Source organism: Pimephales promelas, chromosome 5 (genome assembly GCF_988280905.1).
Source record: "Pimephales promelas chromosome 5, fPimPro1.hap1.1, whole genome shotgun sequence".
NCBI classification, from domain to species: domain Eukaryota; kingdom Metazoa; phylum Chordata; class Actinopteri; order Cypriniformes; family Leuciscidae; genus Pimephales; species Pimephales promelas.
Genome location: NC_142773.1, coordinates 14,155,945 through 14,176,495, shown reverse-complemented (window position 1 = coordinate 14,176,495; position 20,551 = coordinate 14,155,945). Strand labels below are relative to the sequence as shown.

General features: G+C 37.9%; 1 protein-coding gene across 1 annotated transcript; it reads right to left on the bottom strand.

Annotated features, from left to right (window-relative positions):
* Positions 1-1,859: 1,859 nt before the first annotated feature.
* On the bottom strand, positions 1,860-14,900 carry yme1l1b (YME1-like 1b). The gene is made up of 18 exons (XM_039649573.2): positions 14,763-14,900; positions 13,436-13,561; positions 13,051-13,231; positions 12,084-12,176; positions 11,867-11,976; positions 10,203-10,353; positions 9,995-10,078; positions 7,861-8,034; positions 7,485-7,637; positions 7,195-7,327; positions 7,041-7,103; positions 6,674-6,786; positions 5,628-5,783; positions 5,382-5,533; positions 5,149-5,275; positions 4,388-4,461; positions 2,142-2,228; positions 1,860-2,036 (listed from the first exon to the last, which is right to left on the bottom strand). Exons 1-18 carry the CDS (start codon positions 14,793-14,795, stop codon positions 1,887-1,889), a joined length of 2,160 nt encoding a protein of 719 aa, XP_039505507.1. The 5' UTR covers positions 14,796-14,900; the 3' UTR covers positions 1,860-1,886.
* Between the last annotated feature and the right edge of the window lie 5,651 nt (positions 14,901-20,551).

Genomic DNA, 20,551 nt, shown 5'->3' with positions numbered 1-20,551 from the left:
ATAAATAAATAAAATAATTTAAGTTATTTCAAGCTCTAAAATATTACATCAGGTAGAATCTGCTCATTATTTGCAATTTGTGATGATAAAAAAAAATAACAACTCTACACTGTAAAAAAATATAGTTGGTTTAACTTAAATTAAATAACCTGGTTGTCTTAAAAATTAAGACAAGTTAATTGAAATTGAAAAATTGAGTTAATACAATGGAGATTCATTTAATCATCAGAAACTCAAAATATGATGTTATCTGAACCACAAATTAAGTTGATCTGAAAAAGTTTTTTTTCAGTGTACTCACAACTGATTGGAAAAGTCATTGATCACTAAGATTGTGAACCAACACATTTTCTGAACCAACCCTGAAGAACATTCTGTTAATTTAATATATTATATTATCATTATTTAAATACATTTCCATGTACAGTTTAGTTTATGTAAATAAAACAAAAGCAGATCGTTATTACAGAGGAGGTACCAGAAATCTCGTCTGACATAAAGGACCTTAAAATACAGTCTCGGACAATTCAGGGGCCTTGGAGCCATTTATTTCCTTAAATCATGTGCATTCCAAAGGAGAGGATCTTGTAATTTGGGAAAGTGGGCAAACAGTTAGCAACATACAAAAAAATAAAAAATAAATACTAATATAATAAAGCAATATACTATATTGTGGAACCAACTTTTGTTCTACAGAAAATAGAAAACCAAGTTTGCATTTGTTTGGTTGTGAAAAGGATGTTCTGGCAACGCAGAGATTGTCAAAGACAATGAAAATAACAATTATGCAGAGTTTTATTATGTTTCCTTTATTCAGTTCAGCTCCCGTTCATTATTAAAGGTGCAGTAGCATCAACCGAAAAATAATTTTAAATGACAAAGCAGGCGATCTGATTAAAATCAATTTACACACTTATATACAAATGATTTCATTTTCAATTTTATTGATTATAAATATTTACTGTATGTACACAACTAAAATGAGCTTGGATAAAAGGCAAACATACATGGAGGCAAGGTAAACTCAAAGACGAATAAGCTGTACATGAATAAATAATATGTAGAATAAAGCTAAATAAACCCAATGGAACCCGAGAACATCAACATTTCATTTTGCCATTCCTTTTGTTTCATGATTGGTGTGTATAACAAAATTGATGGAAGACAGGAAGCATTTAAACCTACAATATGGATCGTGTGATATTCCAGATTGTATAAAAATAAGTCTTGTGTAGTTCATGAAAGTGCAGAAACAGAGCATGAACTACAGGAGTTTATTGATCAGAAAGGTTATCTAATAACATACTTGGGTTCTATGTATAAACAAAAAGTGACTGAAACTGTTCTGAAGCAGATTTGTTCACAAGCAGATATGATAATAAAATGCATCGCATCAACAAACATGTTTCAGTACCAAAGGGCTTTGAAACATTACACAGTCCCTCAGTGAGAAAACACATCCCCTTAAACTTCTCGAAGGCCACCATGAAACCCATACTTAGTCTGGCTCAGACAATAGGTCAAATTGTAGACAGTGATTGTTCCCGACTTTATAGTAAACCGAACCATCACTTACAGCTTAAGGATTTATTCAAAATTAGCATCTGCTTCACTAAAAATAAGGCAGAACCTACAGTAGAACTGAAATAGATACTAAATGAATTGAATTGAAGATCAATTTCTTCGGAAAGAAAAATCCCATGGAGGTGCTTCTGGTACACCTTCCTTATTAGCATGAAAAATTGAAACTAATTTCAGACATATTTGGTTAAAAAAAAAAAAAAAAATTTAAGCAATGGGGAGAGTAGGCCTACCAAGCTCTTGGTTGCATATGTACATTTATGTCTTTTAGGGTTCCATTGTCCGTTCCCCGGTCCCGGTGACCTTCATCTGCCCTGAGGGTCTAATGCCTTTCCCTCCAAGACCAACTGGATCTCTTTGGCATCCAACGTCTCATACCGCAGTAAAGCCTCGGCCAGATTTCTGTGCTCTTTAGCACGGGACTTTAAAAGCACTTTAGCTCGCTCGTAGGAATCCTAGAAGCAAGCAAACGAGTATGACAGTCAAATCCTCTGGTAGTGTGTGAATCAAATGTTGCTTTATTAGTGGAGAGGACAGAGTTAGATCAGAACAGAGTTTACCCTCAGAAGTATCCTGACTTCCTGTTCAATGGCGGCCTGCGTTTCTGGGCTCTGCTTGGTGAGGTCAGCGTACGTCATGACACCCAACTATTGCACAAGAGAAGATAGATTGTTTAATTTTACGCCATGTCAGCATCTAAGGGTATTTTCATGGCAAAATTTAAATGACAAAAATACAAATATCATATAAATACAATAAAACTAAGCAAACAAACAAGTGAAAATAACTTCATAAAAGAGCATTAAACCCAGGACAGTCCAACAAAATAGGTTTAACAGAGGGGAATCTTAAAAAACACGCACAAAGTTGGCTCTTCACCTTTAAGCTAAAAAGAATGGGGCAAATTTGTATGACCTATATGACATCTGGTGAATACATACAAGAGAAGTCCAACAGAAGTAAGTTAACATGTTTCTAATCTATTAATGAAATACTCAAACACAAGTTTTAAAACTAGGGTTCCACCGGAAAGACCTAGGGGTCGGTTGGTTGGTTGCTAGGGGGTATCCGTGGAAAAAACTAGAATGTAAATAATAATATTTAACAATTTTTACTATTTCACTTTGTTTTACTAAGACTGGTGGGAAATCGTGAGATTAATCACAGCTATTTTATTCTATTTTAGCCAAGTGCGGATATTATTTAAACTAGTTTTACTACAGTGCCAATATAAAAGCTAATTATATAGCTTAATTGAAAAAAGCACTCAGCAAATACACAAAAATGGGTAAAACAGACAATTTGATGATTCTGCACGATTCTGGATAAATTGAGGATATTTTTGGATTAAAAATGGACAGTGATGTAGTGGTGCCTGGAGAAGTGGGTATACTCTTAATTTATGCCCCCAATATTTTTTTAAGCGTCCCAGCAAAGGATGAAAGCTCTGTGTTATAAACAGTGACATGTAAGACTACTAGTCTTGCATTAGTATGAATAGAAGAATAGAGTGAATACAATAGAAAACATAGAATCAGTAGTATTCTTGCATATCAGGGCCGCACATATGGTTTTCTAAATACCCAGGTGCCAGGTCCCATGAATGATATTTTTAGGGGGGTTTGGGGGCATGCCCCCCGAGAAAATTTAGATTTTCCTGATCTCGAAATGAGCATTTTAAGGTGTTTTGATGGCCAAAAAAATTGACAACAGTTAGCTTTAAAAGCATGAAGTAGCCTATTTGATCAGATTCTTAAACATGAGAATCAGTTACAGTTTCAGCTACTTTTCTTTTCTAAATTAATAAATGTTTTTGGACTAATCTGTTAATTTAATTAATGGTTCAATTGCTCACTCAAAAAGTCAGTCACTTGTCGCCACCCTCTGGCTTAATGATGCAAGTGGCGCAAACACAAACAAGCGGAGTTATACAAACAGTGAAAAGTCAAACACATTCGAAAAAAACGTTGTAGAAATATATTTATACAATAATAATGGCAATATATTTAATAGGGTGCTTGTGTTGTTAAATTGAGCTTATCATTTCCACTGTCTTTAATAAAACTGATTATTTCTGTCGGTCATTTAAAAGGTCTATTGAAAAATAGCCGTAAATTTGAGCTACTTGCATCTTATCTCACACTGAATGATCTTTAACTGAAATGAAGCGTCGCGTTGGGATTCGCGCTTCTGTGAACAAATATACTGCATTCTTTGATTGGTCTCATGAACGTTTTGACATTGACGAGCAGGTGAGTGCTGAAGCAAATCTTCAGATGAGAAGGTCAGTTATCGTCGCGATGGGAGAATCATTGCAGCAACAAATTAGAGTTAATATTACAGGTACGACCCTAACTGGGTGTTTTTTTTTTATTCACGAAATTGGAGTAGCAACTAAATGATGCGCATCAGAGGGGATTTAGAAGTGGGTATACGCAATGCCAACTGAAAAGGAAGTGGGTATACGCCGTATACCTGCGTATACCCTGCACTACACCACTGAAAATGGAGATACGGATAATTAAACAATATAACGTAATTTACTAGAGGTCCTAACAAAATTGCTACAGTCAATTAGTTGCTACAGTCTATTGAAAATAATGTGTTTTTTCACTATATTATTACATATTAATTTGAATTACTTTTGAACGAATCACTGATTGAAACGATTGAATGATTTAATGACAAATACTAACTAGTTTTACAAAATTTCTGCACCTTTTATCATTTATTCCTATACATGCAAAGTCTTGAAGCCTGAAACCATATTTCAGCACCCAGAGATGATCAGATAAATATGACAAACCTTTTCACTCATTCCAAATCTGGTCACCATCATTTTTGCTATTTTTGTAGCGCTGTCAAAATCACTTGATGCTCCTATATGAATACAACAAAACATTACACTGGTAAAACAAACAGAAATAAGTGACGGGCATAATTTTGGTTTGTTTATTATATGAACTACAATTAGTGCTGGGTGGTTTGACCAAAAATTTATCACGTTTTTTTTTTTTTCTTCAAAATTAAGCCGGTTATCCGGGTTATGACGTTTTCTTTTTCATGCATAATCAGGTGTTAAAAGCATTTAATAAAATTGTTATTTCTTAACATTCTAATAACATTTTTATAACCAGGAAATAACTTTAAAATAAAACGTTTTTATAATGCGGGAATTGAAAGTTCTAATCACGTTTGAATGATGTTCTTATAGCCAAGCAAGAACGTTAATACAACAACGTCTAACAAACTGGACGTTTTGAATGTTCCTAGAAATAACGTTTTTACTGTATAACTTAATGGGAACAATTATGAAAACGTTCATATAACCTTTTGCAAGATTGCACTGAACACGTTTTATGAGCAGGATTCTGAGCGAGCCCAGAAAAAGCGTGTAAGCGGTATATTAAAAATCAATATCATAACAAAAATATACACCGGTTTTCGGAATGAACCGATATACCGCCCAGCACTAAGTACAATAAACATACTTACAGCCAGGTCACTCAAATGTAATCAATAATTGAATTACACCGCAATACCAGAGCAAACAGTACTGCAACCTACCAGTAGTGATATTTTCACTGCCAAAAATGATCTCCTCAGCCACTCGGCCGCCCATGCTTACGTCCATCTGAGCCAGAAGCTGCGCACGAGTTTCACTCCAACGGTCACTCTCTGGAAGCATGGACACCTACAGAGAAGAGGAAAAACTGGACCTAAATCGAGGAACACTCAACTGAGACGTCCCATTACACACACAAGCTTTGGATTCTGGTGACGAATTAGCATGTACTCACGTGACCCAAAGTGGGGCCTCTCGGCATAATGGTGGCTTTATTTATAGGCATGGCGCCTTTGGTGTAGTATGCAATAATAGCATGGCCTGACTCGTGGTACGCTGTAATTTCTTTATTCCTCTGATCAATCTCTGCACTCTTGCGTTCGGGGCCTGAGGAGGGAGCGAGTGAACAGAAAACTCAAGGTATTCATTCATCTTCAGCAAAGTTTACTTTTTCATTGCAAAAAGAGTTAGAGGCACTTACCCATCAGTATTTTGTCCTTCGCAAACTCCAGCTCCTTCATTGTGACCATGTCTTTCCCGTCCACAGCGGCCCGGAGTGCAGCTTGATTTACAAGATTCTCCAGCTCGGCACCGGAGAACCCCACCGTTCCTCTAGCAATGACCTCTGCCTGCACAGCTAATGTCCGAAAAGTTAAAAAAATGTCCTTTTTTTTAACCCTTTGGGGTTGTTCATTTCAGAGTCACACTCGGGGTGTTCGGGTCCAAATGTACCCAAAGGGCGGGATTCATATTTAAAAAAAAATAAATAAATAAAATAAAATCATGATTTTTTTTTTTTACTCGTTTTTTATAATATTTTTTTCTTTTTTGGTGTTTTGAGAAAATTTCAAAAATACAAAAAAATTATAATTAGTATTAATGCAATAATTATGACTGAATATATATATTAATATATTAATATAAAATATATTAATATAATTAAGCTGAATTTCATTTTAGAGTCAAGCCTAGGCCTCATAAAAGCAATTTTTGAAATGAGATGGATGCCATTTGGTGGACAAACTGAGCATTTTAAAAATGCAAAACACATGTATAATCTGAATTTTTGGAGTGTTTGTGTATAAAAGTGTGTTTGTGTGTGTGTGTGTGTGTGTGTGTGTGTGTGTGTGTGAATGTGTCTGTTTTGCACTCTTGATGTTTAATAGATTCACCCCTTCACTGTTGTGTGCTTTTTTCAAGATTGTGGCTGATTTGTAGATTGTACGCACAAAAAGCTCAGTATTTTCACATTTTTGCCAATTTCCCATTAATTTTCCATGCACCCCAAAGAACACCCCAAAGTGTTACACCCCTATTTTTTTTACAACCACCTGTCCCCAATTTTTTTGGGTGTTCAAATACCAAATACCAACAAAGTCGCCAAATTTTGGACCATTCCGAGGAAGCTGTGATTTTTAAAAAAATTTTATTTAAATTCTTCGGGTTCATTTGGGCCGAACAACCCCAGAGGGTTAACCGTACAACATTAACAGTTTGAATCTTGTGAGTATTTAACATGGCACTCACCAGAGTCTACTTTAATTTTTTTAAGGTACCACTTGAGGATCTCAGTTCGGCCCTTCACATCTGGTCTGGGGACGGTGACCTGCATATCAAAACGGCCCGGCCGGATCAGAGCACTGGGGAACAAGACAGCATTCAGATTCAATTCACATTTATTTGTATAGCGCTTTTCACAATACATATCGTTTCAGAAAATGCATGTCTACATCACAATTTAGAGGTGTCCAAGTTTTGTATTTCAGAAATGTACAGTACACATTCAAATCACACAGTCTTCTGACCAATTAGCAACATCACATGAAAAAAAACAACAACAAACTCAGTGTATATCTCGAAAACCATTTAGATGTTTGAAAAGAAATCTACATACGTATCCAAAGCTTCAGGGAAGTTTGTTGCTCCGATTATGATGACACCTTCATTTGGCTTAAACCTGCAGATGGGAAACACCAAAGGTTAGTAAAGGCATGTCACAAACTTTCCACTGGGACGCAGTCACACGTTCTTTATGCGGCATGGCTCACCCATCCATCTCTGCTAGAAGCTGATTGATTGTCTGTCTAGAATAGGGGTGCATGGGAGACTCAATCCTCTTTCCTCCAACACTATCCAGCTCATCAATGAAGATAACGCAAGGAGCGTTAGCTTTAGCTTCCCCTGGAGGACAAATGCAGGAGATATTGCAGTAGCAGTCATACAATCATTCATAAGGGAGTGCTTTTGGCTACATTCAGAGCCCAGAATCAAGCACATAGTATGATCTATAAACAATCATGTGCAGGAATTGTGATTTAGAGTGGCACCATGTACTCACTGAAGAGGTTTCTGATACGACTGGCACCAACCCCAACAAACATCTCATCGAACTCGGAGCCAGATGCGTAGTAGAATGGCACATCTGCCTCGCCAGCTACGGCACGGGCCAACAGGGTCTTTCCTGTACCTGGTGGCCCGACCAACAAGATTCCTGGAAAAAACACACAAGTTAATGTGGTGGGAAACCTAAAGCTGCCAAATAGAATTAGTGTGGAATTTTAGCACAGAATTAAACATTTGATTTTACTTGTGGAGAACTGTGTAAAAATGTGTCAAATGTACAGGTTTGGTAGGTAAACAATGGTATAATTTCAATATAACTATTTATTTAAATGGTTCTGGCTTGGAGCCTTTTGTCAAGTGTGTGTTCTTGCCTTTAGGCAGCTTTCCTCCCAAAACGGTAAACTTCTGAGGGTTGCGGAGAAACTCCACCACCTCCTGCAGCTCGTTCTTGGCCTCCTCCGCACCCTTCACATGCTCGAAGGTGACGTTCTTCATCTGGACAGGGTCCACAGCGGAGTCCAGGCCTGATGTGGTTCGGAATCGCACTGTCCGGAATGGTTACATTATAGTTCACACTCCAAACACACACCAAGCACTAGAGGCAAGCCAGCTAAAGTAAGCATTACCAACGGTTTTCAATCCAAGACAAACTTTTTAACTAGAGCAGCATGATTGTAGATAAATTGAGAATCACAATTTTCTTGTTTCAAACAGAGATCACGATTCTGAATAGACAACTAAACAAAATAAAGTAAACAAAACGTCAATTTCTGCAGTCTAATTAAAAATGTAAAAAAATTTGGTTTGAATGAATGATTCAATGACTCACTCATAAAGACATAAATTGTTTAATTACTGGATGAATCACGTTTTTGAACAAATCCCTTGAATAAATGATTCAATGACTCACTTATAAAACCTTCACTTGTTTCATTGCAGAATGAATCAGTGTTTTTAACAAATCTGTTGAATGAATGATTCAATGACCCACTAATGAAATCTTCACTTGTTTCATTGCAGAATGAATCAGTGTTTAACAAATTCCTTGAATAAATGATTCAATGACTCACTTATAACATCTTCACTTGTTTCATTGCAGAATGAATCAGTGTTTAACAAATCCACTGAATGAATGATTCAATGACTCACTTATAAAGCTTTCACTTGTTTCATTGCAGAATGAATCAGTGTTTAACAAATCTGTTGAATGAATGATTCAATGACTCACTTATAACATCTTCACTTGTTTCATTGCAGAATGAATCAGTGTTTTTAACAAATCCGCTGAATGAATGATTCAATGACTCACTTATAAAATCTTTTCTTGTTTCATTGCAGAATGAATCAGTGTTTAACAAATCCGTTGAATAAATGATTCAATGCCCCACTAATAAAATCTTCACTTGTTTCATTGCAGAATGAATCAGTGTTTGTTTGTTTAACAAATTCCTTGAATGAATGATTCAATGACTCACTTATAACATCTTCACTTGTTACATTGCAGAATGAATCAGTGTTTAACAAATTCCTTGAATGAATGATTCAATGACTCACTTATAACATCTTCACTTGTTTCATTGCAGAATGAATCAGTGTTTTTAACAAATCCGCTGAATTAATGATTCAATGACTCACTTATAAAGCCTTCACTTGTTTCATTGCAGAATGAATCAGTGTTTTTAACAAATCTGTTGAATGAATGATTCAATGACTCGCTTATAAATTCTTCACTTGTTTCATTGCAGGATGAATCAGTGTTTTGAATGAATCTTCTGAATGAATAATTCAATGACAAAAACACGTTTTAACAGTCACTTTTCACCACCTACTGGTGTAAGGATAGACGCAGCCGTATAGTTGTTGTTTAGGAATGAGATTGCGTGGGTGTTTGAATCGAGATTGCAATCTTTTAACGGTTAATCACATGGCTCTACTTGAAACCTTTCAAATGATTCAGATTTTACATTCAAACAATTGGCAAACTTGGCACACATGACATACATTATCCGCTTGCTATGTCACGACATATCAAATACGTTTTCCATGTTCAAGCCTCCACTCCATTTCAATAGAGAGCATTATCTCAAGAGTCGTCAATGATCACTACTTATTCACTCAAAGCAACATTTTAGCTAAGCTTGTACTCTAGAGTCTCTGGGCTCATGATGTCCAGGATACCACTATTTTAACAATTCATAAAAGATGAATCCCTTTCTGGCCATCTGAGATTTTGAAATGGAGATAAAGTTGAAATGGAGATATGTTTTGGTAGTTTTACAGCACAGCACACTTGAGTGTATATTGGCACCATTTGTTGTTTAAGTTGGCATCTGATATAGAACATTTGGACCCAGAATTGATGTAAGATTCAACTAATTCTCAACCAGAATTGAAGTAAGCAGATTCTCAACTTTTAGGCTGGAATACACAAATCTGTTGTATTGTATTTCAGCCTTTAGTTAGAGAAGCAAATCAGACATGCAGAAGTTTCTTTGGAACATTTACCTGATAAGAAAGGTGTTTTTGAGAGTCCATACAAGCCCAACACCAAAAGCACCAATAGAATCAGTCGCATCCTCCTTAGTGACTCTATTGAAGATGATGACATGTGTTTTTTATACAATTAAAACAAGAAAGGAAACCCATATCAAGTTGAAAACCACCTATCAATCTTTCACAATTCATCATTTGTTATAAATCTAAGACGACTTGCCTTGTGTTCTCTGTGTTAGGGCCTGAGCTTTAAGGAAGCCCTCAGCAAAACCAGTCTTAAAAACATCATGTTGCCCATCTGGAATATTTTTGTTTTTAAGGAGCTTGTCCAGAGATTCAACATCTGGCCCTTTGTCTCGTGTGAGGAAACCCTAATGAACAAAAATATAAATAACATTGTAACACCAATATAAACTTTAAGCAAATATACATTTACAACGTAGTGGAAACACACTAAAGCATTATATTTGGTATCAAGCAATAAAACCAAAATTGTCATAATTTACTCGTCCTAATGCCGTTCCACAACCTGTAGCCTATGTCTTAATTTCTTCTGTGGAAATCAAATCTTAAATATGTTTTTTTCCAGGGATTGTGCAAAAAGCACAGTTCTGAAACATCATGTAAATGTGAAGGCTGTTTGTCTTCACGCTGTTTAAAGGGATAGTTCACCCAAAAATGAACATTCTGTCATTAATTACTCACCCTCATGTCGTTCCAACCCCACAAGACTTTTTTTAATGAAATCTGAGAGGTGTCTGAACCCTCCATAGGCAGCAATGTCATTGCAACTTTCAAGGCCCAGAAAGGTAGTAAAGACATTGTTAAAATAGTCCATGTGTCTCAACCTTAATATTATAAAGTGACGAGAATACTTTTTGTGCACAAAAAAACTTATTACTATGTGAATAGTGTAGCTCTGACACAGAAGAGAAGAAATTGTTGAAAAATCGTTTTTTTAGGGTGGGTTCGCAAACAAAAAGTTCTCTCATTGCTTCATAACATTACATTTGAACAACTGTAGTCACATGGACTATTTTAGGTAGTCTTTATTACCTTTCTGGGCCTTGAAAGTTGCAGTCTATGGGTGGCAGGGTTTCCCGCAGCACTGTAACTAAGGAGGCTGCCTAAGCAACACACACCTGCCGTCCATAAACCTTATTCAGAGCAGCGCCATGACAGGTATGAAAGTGAGGCTGTGAGGGATAGACTTACCGTGTTTCCAATGGCATCCGCTGTAAAAAGCTGAATAAAGCGGCTAGATTACTTACAATTTTCCACAGCTTACATTGTCGGGATATTTTTGTCAAATGACATTTCTTTGAAAGATATTTTTCCAGTGTTTCATGAGCAGAACAATCCGAAAACACATTAAATAACAATACAGCCCATTGAGGAGATGCAAGTCTATCCCTCACAGCCTCGCTTTCATTCTCATTAAAAATCAAAGATGGCGCTGCCGTGAATAAGGCGTATACTACGTCGTAGCAAAAACAAAAACAAAAAAAGTACACGTTTTCCTTACACATGCTTTTCCAACCACCTAATCTCCCATGTGACGGCAAACCCCACATTAACTAACAAATTTTCTGCGGGAAACCCTGGGTAGTCATTATTTTTGATTTCATCAAAAATATCTTCATTTGTGTTTGTGTCTTACGGGTTTGGTACGGCAGTAATTAAATGGCAGAAATTTCATTTTTGGAGAACTATCCCTTTAAGGGAGTTCTTCACTTCTAGGTTTCTTCCGGGAATGACTCTCATGTGGTCATGTAGTTGAAATATTTTGATCCAAGTCCCATCCAAGAAAATATACATTTTGGGTACATCTCTATATGGAAATAAACACATATCATATTCAAAAGGAAGTACTGTGTGGGTGACCTTCATGAACGATGGTGTAAATCCCTCCGGCTCCGCTGAACTGTCTAAGCCTCCCTGTAGACGCCGTGTTTTGGACTTCAGAGTTTTAAAGCCTCGATTTTGGACCAACACTGAAAAACGCAATTACAATTTGATTAACATAAGCAGCCAACACAGATTATAATTTTAAAATGATGCTGCCTGTTGTGACAACTGAAAAATAAACTGTACACATTACATGGCAAATATTGGAGATCTGTACATAGTGTTTGGAGAGGAGACTTGTTTTGCCTGGAGAAGACAGGAGTAACACCACCCATTCTGGAAAACCCTGAAGAAGAGAAGAAATTAATCTGTTAATTCAACAAATGAGTATGGAAGCTTGTTTCCGCCACGGAATAAAACATTTAAAAGGTAACTGCGACTTTTTTTCTCACAAGTCAGAATTGCGTGATATAGTCGCAATTGTGTGTTATAGTCAGAATTGCATGATTTAGTCACAATTGTGTGTTAAAGTCAGAACTGCGTGATATAGTTGCAATTGTGTGTTAGTCAGAATTGCGTGATATAAAGTCGCAATTGTGTTTTATAAAGTCAGAATTGCACAATATAAAGTCACAATTGTGTGTTATAAAGTATATGAATAATTTTTTATACTTGGAGAAATAAACTCGCAATTTGAACTTTTTTTCCCCTCAGAATTGCATGTTCTCGCAATTCTGAATTTATATCACGCAATTGCGAGATATAAAGTCAGAATTGCACGATATAAAGTCACGATTGTGTGTTATAAAGATTTTTTTTACTTAGAATTTGACTTTTTCTCTAAGAATTGCGACATTATGATCACACAATTCTGACTTTATATCTCGCAATTCTAAGAAACAAAATCAGAATTGCGAGATGTAAACTCAAAACTTAAATAGATAAGTAATAATAATAAGTATTCAAAGGTTTCAATTACAGCTCCAACAATTAACTATTTTGAATCCCATTAATAGGAAAATGGCACAGGAAAATGCTGGAAAAGCACGGAAGAAACAACAACTTTCGCAAGGAACGTCGCCGAATTCGTAATGGAATCAAATGTACAGCAAGTTCTACTATATGAAATTGATAATAAAAAACAAGATTACAAAATCGATACAAAAGCTTATGATTTAAATCTTTGGTTCAGGTTTTACGAAAGCGAAGAAGTGTCTCACCATGTTTGTTGTGGAAGAAAGAATCTGAGGAGAGATGGGAAGTCCTCCAGATGTTTGTCTCGCTCCTCAGTTGTGACGGTGAGTCTTGCTGAGAAACACGGGGCAGCAGCTTCTCCACCAACTCATCTAGCTGACCGACTCCTAGATCTGTCAGACCTAAATCCCTGAGCGTCAGCGACGGCTTCCCAGCACAACGCCACACGTGCACAATTTAAAGAGGAGAAACAGTTAAGCTTCAGAACAGCAAACTTCATTTAAAAGCTGATAACGTTCAACTGATCCGTTTTATGAGCACACTCCCATAAAAAAGCTAACAGAGGGGGAAAAAAAACACCAATAACCTACATGTGTACAGTATGATACAAATGATGTTAAATGTAATCACCTCTGTGCTGTTCAGCTCTTGTTCTGGGCTGTTCTCTCTGTGTTTGTGCTTGACTGAAGTGTTGCTGCACACTGAACCCGTCAGAGAGTGCAGAGCGTTGATGAGGTGACTCAGCTGGACTGTTACCTGACAAAAACACAACAAAACTTTTTCTTTTTTAATGTCCTGACTCCTGAGAAATAAATATTTTATTAAAAACATTATTTATGCATGTTAGGGTAACATCAAAACTGTCCTGGACTATTTTAACCAGGCATATATATATATATATATATATATATATATATATATATATACACATACATACATACACTGTGTGTGTGTGTGTGTGTGTGTATATATATATATATATATATATGCTTTTCAGATCCTGCTGAAAAGAATAGATTTGATCTCAAAATATGAAATTCTATGATATGATGATACACCTATGATTTAAACCTGTGTTATTTTATTCATATTTTGAATTAGCTTTTAGTTTTATATTTTTAGTTATGCTAATTTAAGTTTAATTTTGTTATGTACATTTGTCATTTTGTTTAAAGGCTATTTAGGTTTAATTTATTTAAATTTTAGTTTAATTTTATTTATTTACAGTTAATAACATCAACTTAAATGTATTTCTGTTTATTGCCAAAGGAACATTTCTGATTTTTATTTAGTTTAAATTGTTCAACTAACATTTATATTTATAATAACCCTGATTTCACCAACAGTTTTGCCCTATGAAAGTTTTATAAAAAAAATTAGTGTACTTGTTTATCAAGGAAACCGCATCAGTAGAACTGAGTGGATTGAAATTTAAAATATAAAACACATTTGAGAAATGTGGGTGGGGGAAACATCATTTGTGAACAATATAAGAACAATATAGTATTATTTAACTGTGTGCTAACTGTGTGCATGATGTTATTCTAAGAAAGATGTTATTTACATTTAAGTCTGTTATAAAAACATTTCCACAATTTAATCTATTAAACATAATAATAAACTATTTAACTCATCTGAGACATTGTGGTGGATTATATATTTATGACTTTTCATAAAAAATACTCTTGTGCTGTAATGTTATGATTATACAAGCAATGATAAACACGACCAATCGACACTGTAATCAAGTCAGCTAGAGAAATATTAATTGACTGAACTAATAATATGAGACATAACCTTGACTTTTCAGCGTGATGCTCAAAAGCTATTCTGTCAAATCTTGAGATGATTACAGACACACTGCAAATCTGATATAAGTGCTAGCTAACCAGCTAGCCTGCGTAATTTACAAGGAAAGTTATGAAACAAGCTGTTCTGAATAAACGTGGCTTGATACCTGTGGCTGTAGGGAAGCAGAAAGAGAAAACATTTCCGATTAGCTGATGACAAACTCTTTTGGACAACGTGAGTTTATTGATTAGCAGTTACATGTAATGTCCTCCACCGGTGTCCTCTTCCGTTCAACTAGCCTCGCTGAAACTGCGAAGACTCATCAGCATTGACATTACATTATACAACATCCGGAATGGAGGGTGACAAAATAAAAGTCTTAACTGCTGCGTTGCCCAATGCTATCCTGTTGCCATGTCATCATAATGTACTCATCATCGAATCTCTATGCATTTCTATTTCGGCAGAATCAATGGGGTTAACTTTCATAATGTATGTTTGTTATTCGTTTATTATGTAGGCTATACATTCTTCTTTATTCGTATTGATAATACATCAAATTAATACAATTTATTACAAACAATTCCATCCCTTAAAACTCATCTTTGGTCATGACAAATGCATATAAAGTAGGATTTACCTGATGAAGGTCATGAGACCGAAACGTTGCTAATATATATTTATTGATACTTTTTGCAAGTATTAGTGTGCATACTGTTTTTTTTTTATTTTTTTTTTATTTTTTTTACATGCTTTACTTTATTTGGTCTCCTCTCCTACGCTCCTATGACCTGCAGGTGTGCGATGGTAATTGTTTATTTATTATTATTTTTTAAATTGATTTCAATTTTCATTGTGCAAAATTATCACAAATAGTGTTGATGCTACGTAATCTGTTTCTATTTATAGTTAAAGCAATGGTGCGAACATGAAGTTCCATCAACAAATCCAGAGAAGCTTGCAAACCTCATAAAAGTAGCCTTGCTTTTGGTTTGAAGATCAGTTGGAAAGTCAATAAAATGCCATTCAGTAGCGGCCGAAAGGATTGGAAAATTGACATCTTCACCCTTTATCCAAATATCATTACATTTACATTCATTCATTTAGCTGACGCTTTTATCCAAAGTGACTTACAGTTGCTATATATGTCAGAGGTCGCACACCTCTGGAGCAACTAGGGGTTAAGTGTCTTGCTCAGGGACACATTGATGTCTCACAGTGGATCTGAACCCGTGTCTCTCACACCAAAGGCATGTGTCTCATCCACTGCGCCATCACCATTTTGTGTTTTAAGTCAGTTGTTTTAATTGTGATATGATAACACAAATGAAACATATCAAATTACGCAAAGAAATTATGAACACATGCAAAAACAAGAGAGAGCCTGTGAAATATAAGGCCCCGTCAACACTACTGCGTTTTCGTTTAAAAACGGAGACCTTTTGCTACGTTTGCACCTCCCGTCCAGACTAAAACGGGAAAAACGAAGACCTAAAACGGAGAAGTTTAGGCCATGTCCACACTAATACGTTTTCGTTTGAAAACGTATATTTTTCTCTCCGTTTTGGCCTTCCGTCCACACTGAGACGCCGTTTTAAGTCAACAAAAACGTATCGTTTGGAAAACGCTCTCCAAAGTGGATAAATTTGAAAACGCCGTTTTCGCGTTGTAGTGTGGACAGTGAAACCGGAGGTATTTCAAAACGATGACGTAAGTTTAGTCATGTGATCCATGTAGTACCAATAGATATTCATGTTTATCGGTATTGTGCCTGTTATGTGTTATATTGATTTTTACACTATTGCTAAAATGTGTTACTTTCTATGTTACTTAATATGTGCTATTCTTCATAGCACAGTACTGCAAAGATAACAGATAATGTAGTCTACTCGCACATTTGCTGTCCTGCGGCAAAACAGGAGAGCAGTTGAGTTTTAGACCAAATATATGGTGACTGAATGCGAACTGGACGCATCCGCGATGGTGAGATATTTTCTAAATAAAATTATCCTGTTATTGTGCGATGACATTATTATTTATTTTCCCATCTGTATCATCTCAGTGAGCTTTTGTGAAGTTTCACGCATGCGCAGTGAAGTGAATTTAGAAGTTTCTCATCCACACTGAAACGTCGGAAAACACCTGAAAACGCTAGTTTGGATGGAGAGCGTTTTTAAACGAAAACCCAGTTTTCAAATGTATCCGGATTAATGTGGACGTAGCCTTAGAAACGCTGCAGCTCCGTTTTGCGTTTTGAATCTCTGGAGGGCGTTTTAGTGTAGACGGGACAAAACGTAGGACTTCAGAAACGCTGACGCAGGGGCTGACGCTCGGCTCTATGATTGGGTATTTTCAGTCATTACGTATACTTCCCTGATTCGCCAACCACTGTTTACACCGGCACGCGCTTGCCCAGTGTTGGTGAATGGTCACGTGATCCGCGTTTTCAGTCATTTTAATGTGGGTGGAGATCAATTCTAATACACAGATAAAACGCTGGTGTGGACGGAGATCGTATTCATTTTAATTCTCCATTTTTAAACGAAAACGCAGAAGTGTGGACGGGGCCTGAGACACGAAGTTAGATCCATTGGCTGTTCATCCACTATTGAAATGGTCTCATGTGGAGCAGGCCCACTTGAACCACAGGGGACGCTAAGACCCATCAATCTGTGGCATAAACCCACGTGGACTAGACTTCATGTCCTGCACTGACTCAAACAGCAGTGTAACGACTGAACACGTGCGGGAGACAGCCGTGCCCACATCATGCAACAGTCTGGATCCACGCCCAGAAAAGTCATTTGCTGACATGGTAGCAACACCCTCTTTTGAAGGCTAATGAGTAAACCCAGGCTCCTCAAATGACTAAGTACCAAGTCTCCATGAACTATTGCCAAATCCTGACACTGAGCTAATATCAGCCAATAATCAAGGTTGTTCAAGATCCGGACAACGGGGCCAAAGCCTCGTCTATACACTTGGAGCCAGATCCAGTCCGAATGGAGGAATGCGGTATTGATAGCCTTTGCCCTCAAAAGCGAAACTGAGGAACTTCCTGTATCTCTCGACAATCTGGAAGTTGAAGTACGCATCCTTTAGATTGATGATCATAAACCAATCTCCGGTTTGGATATGAGACAAAATGGACTTAAAGCACTCTGAGCACAAGGTTTAAGTGACGTAAGTTCAAAATCAGATGCAAACCATCATCCTTTTTGGGCACAACAAAATAACAGCTGTAAAAGGTGGACTCCATCTGAGTGGGAATCGTTTCTTTTATAGCCCCTTTCTCTAAGAGTGACAAAATTTCCTGGCTCAAAGAAGAGACCTCCCAAGGACGCACCGCCTTTCCTGAATTGGATGGTGTAGCCGTACCACCCATTGTGAGATCTCGGACAGGTGCTACCAAGCGGCCCAGTACTCTGCTAGGGGCGTTTACCATTCCATTTTTGGATCCTGCTAAACTGCCAGTACAAGTACATTCACTGATTCCAGAAAGCCTCTGGCATATGTAGAAACAGGAAGCACATGTGGAGTGACCACGGCTGAACTTTTTGTTATAAACGGGTTCCCCAAAATAGGGCCCCTGAGGCACACAGGTAGTGGGAACCTCTGAAGCAGGAAACTGTCCTTGTTGAATGTGGGGGCTTTAAACGCTGTCAAAAGCTGCGTTTCCACCGCAGGAACTTTCCCCAGGAACTAGGAACTTTGGGGTGGTACTCGGTAAAAATTTCCCCCTCAGAAAGTCCCTGCTGGTGAGGTGGTACTTTTTCAGAGTTCAGGAACTTTCGGGGTGGGACTTGTGCGCTGAACGTGCTGATTGGTTCTTACCACGCTATTCTTTCTGCCCGATGGCGCGTTCGTCCCATCCATGTCACGGTCAATGTCCGCTGATAACAAACGTCTACTTTTTTCTGAATACGCTTTGGGTGCTCGTCTCTTTTCTGCCGTTTTGTTAATTACCTCGTTAGTAAACCAATCGCACACAAAAGCAGCAAAGCTTGAATCTGCTCCATACAAAACTCAAAACAAACGCGCAGGCTAGGAAGAGCAGTCACACGCAGTTCAATGTAATCTTCCCGCCCTGGACCGGTACTTTAGTACGTGGTGTAAACGCAGTAAGCAAGCGGTCTGGGGAAAAAAAGTTTCTGTGAAAAAAGTTCCTGGGACAAATAGTTCCTGGTAATTGCTGTGGAAACGCGGCTATAAACAGGCCATGAGCACATGACCCTAGGGCTTTTTCCTGAAATCCAAAACCTAGAACGCACGGAGTGACGTTGAGACGTTGAGACACCCGAGATGCAGTCTGCGGTGGGACAGTTAAGACCAGAACCAGGAGGCCACGATGAGAGACGAATATGCTTGCGCGGTTTGTTCAAACTCTCCAATGGTGGGCCTTGCCTCCGAGGATAAATGAAGGAATTAGGAACTGCTTCTGGGGACCCGAGGATGAGAGGCCTTGAACTCAGGTCTATCTGTCTGCGTTCCCACGAGTGAACCGGTGGACGAGTCCTTGGACTCCAGTCTCTGCGAGTGGGCTCCATGTGATGGCTGACTTCGAACCACCTCATGGGAGTGCTGTAGACAAGACCAGCGCGAATGAACTATAGCTGTTTGCCGCTTGATCTCCCTAGACCTGCATGGGATGAGCTGGTGAAAAACAGCCAGATTGCTGTTTCGCTGGCTGAAATGTCTCCACAAAAGACAGTCACAGACTCCTCAAATAGGCTGTCCTTAGACATGGGGGCATCTAACAGGAAAGTCTTATCCATTTCTTTATTGTCAGTGTGAGCCAAAGATTGCTGACACCATTCCCGCCATGGAGCTGCCTATTGCCCAGTCAGTGTGTTTGGTAGGTCTAAGCACCAAATCCTTAGCCTGTAGCCCATCCTTAGCCAGTAGCCCGTCTAAAGTCCTTAAAAGCCTCTGGAGTTAGGCCCTCTCTTTCATCCAGCTCTTGAACCAAGTCTGCTTGATAAGCTATAGCACAGTCATAGAATGAAGAGTGGCAGTGCCTGTCCAGCGGCAATGTAAGATTTTCCAACCAAAGTGGAAGTAATCATGGTTTGGGTGACCGCAAGGGCTGTGACTTCCAAGTTGTAGCCGAAGTCCGCCCGAGATGGGCCCCAACTTTTATCGGCATCACCGACGTAGCCGCACTCTGTCATATTAGATACAGACTCGTAATCAACAGCTGGAGGATTAATAATACGCGCTGAAAAGGGCAGTTTACAAGACTTTAAAACCTCCGGGTGGAGGTCTTGTAAGAAGGGGAGAGGCTTATGGGGTTGGGCTGGGGTGCGGCTGGTCAAAAAATCTGTCATCCAGCTTCGACTGGGTTTGATTTTGAGCCCTGTCTCATTGTAGCCGCAGCTTGTCTACAGCGCGAGTAACAACGACTAATAGTCCACTTGGAGGGGGGAACTGCACAAATCGCCTTCTGAAACGTCCTGTGAAATCCGTGTTTGCAAAGTCCATTGCTGAAATCTGTTCAGCACAATCCTCTCATTCGTTATTATTGTCAGGGTCTGAATCGGGCTCGAAATGGTTTGAAAATGATGCCATCTTTAATATATACATCTGAGTAGAGCTTGTGGTTATGAAGGGGTGGGATATTTTCCGAACATGCGCTAAAGTGCTAGCCTGGTTCAACCAGACTCTAGTACATTTCATTTTGAAATTGAGCGGAAGTGCGTAGGAGGGCGCAGCCAGGCTACTAAAGTGCTGCCAATCACACTGGGCCAGCTAACCAATCACAGCACATTTCGTATTTCGGGGGGGCTTCATCGAAAACTACGCGTTCAACCAGAGAGAGGAGCTGAAAAATGTGAAAAATAATGCATTTTTTTAGGGCTGTCAAACGATTAATCGCGATTAATCACATCCAAAATAAAAGTTTGTGTTCACATAATATATGTGCACTGTGTATAATTATTTTATATATATAAATAC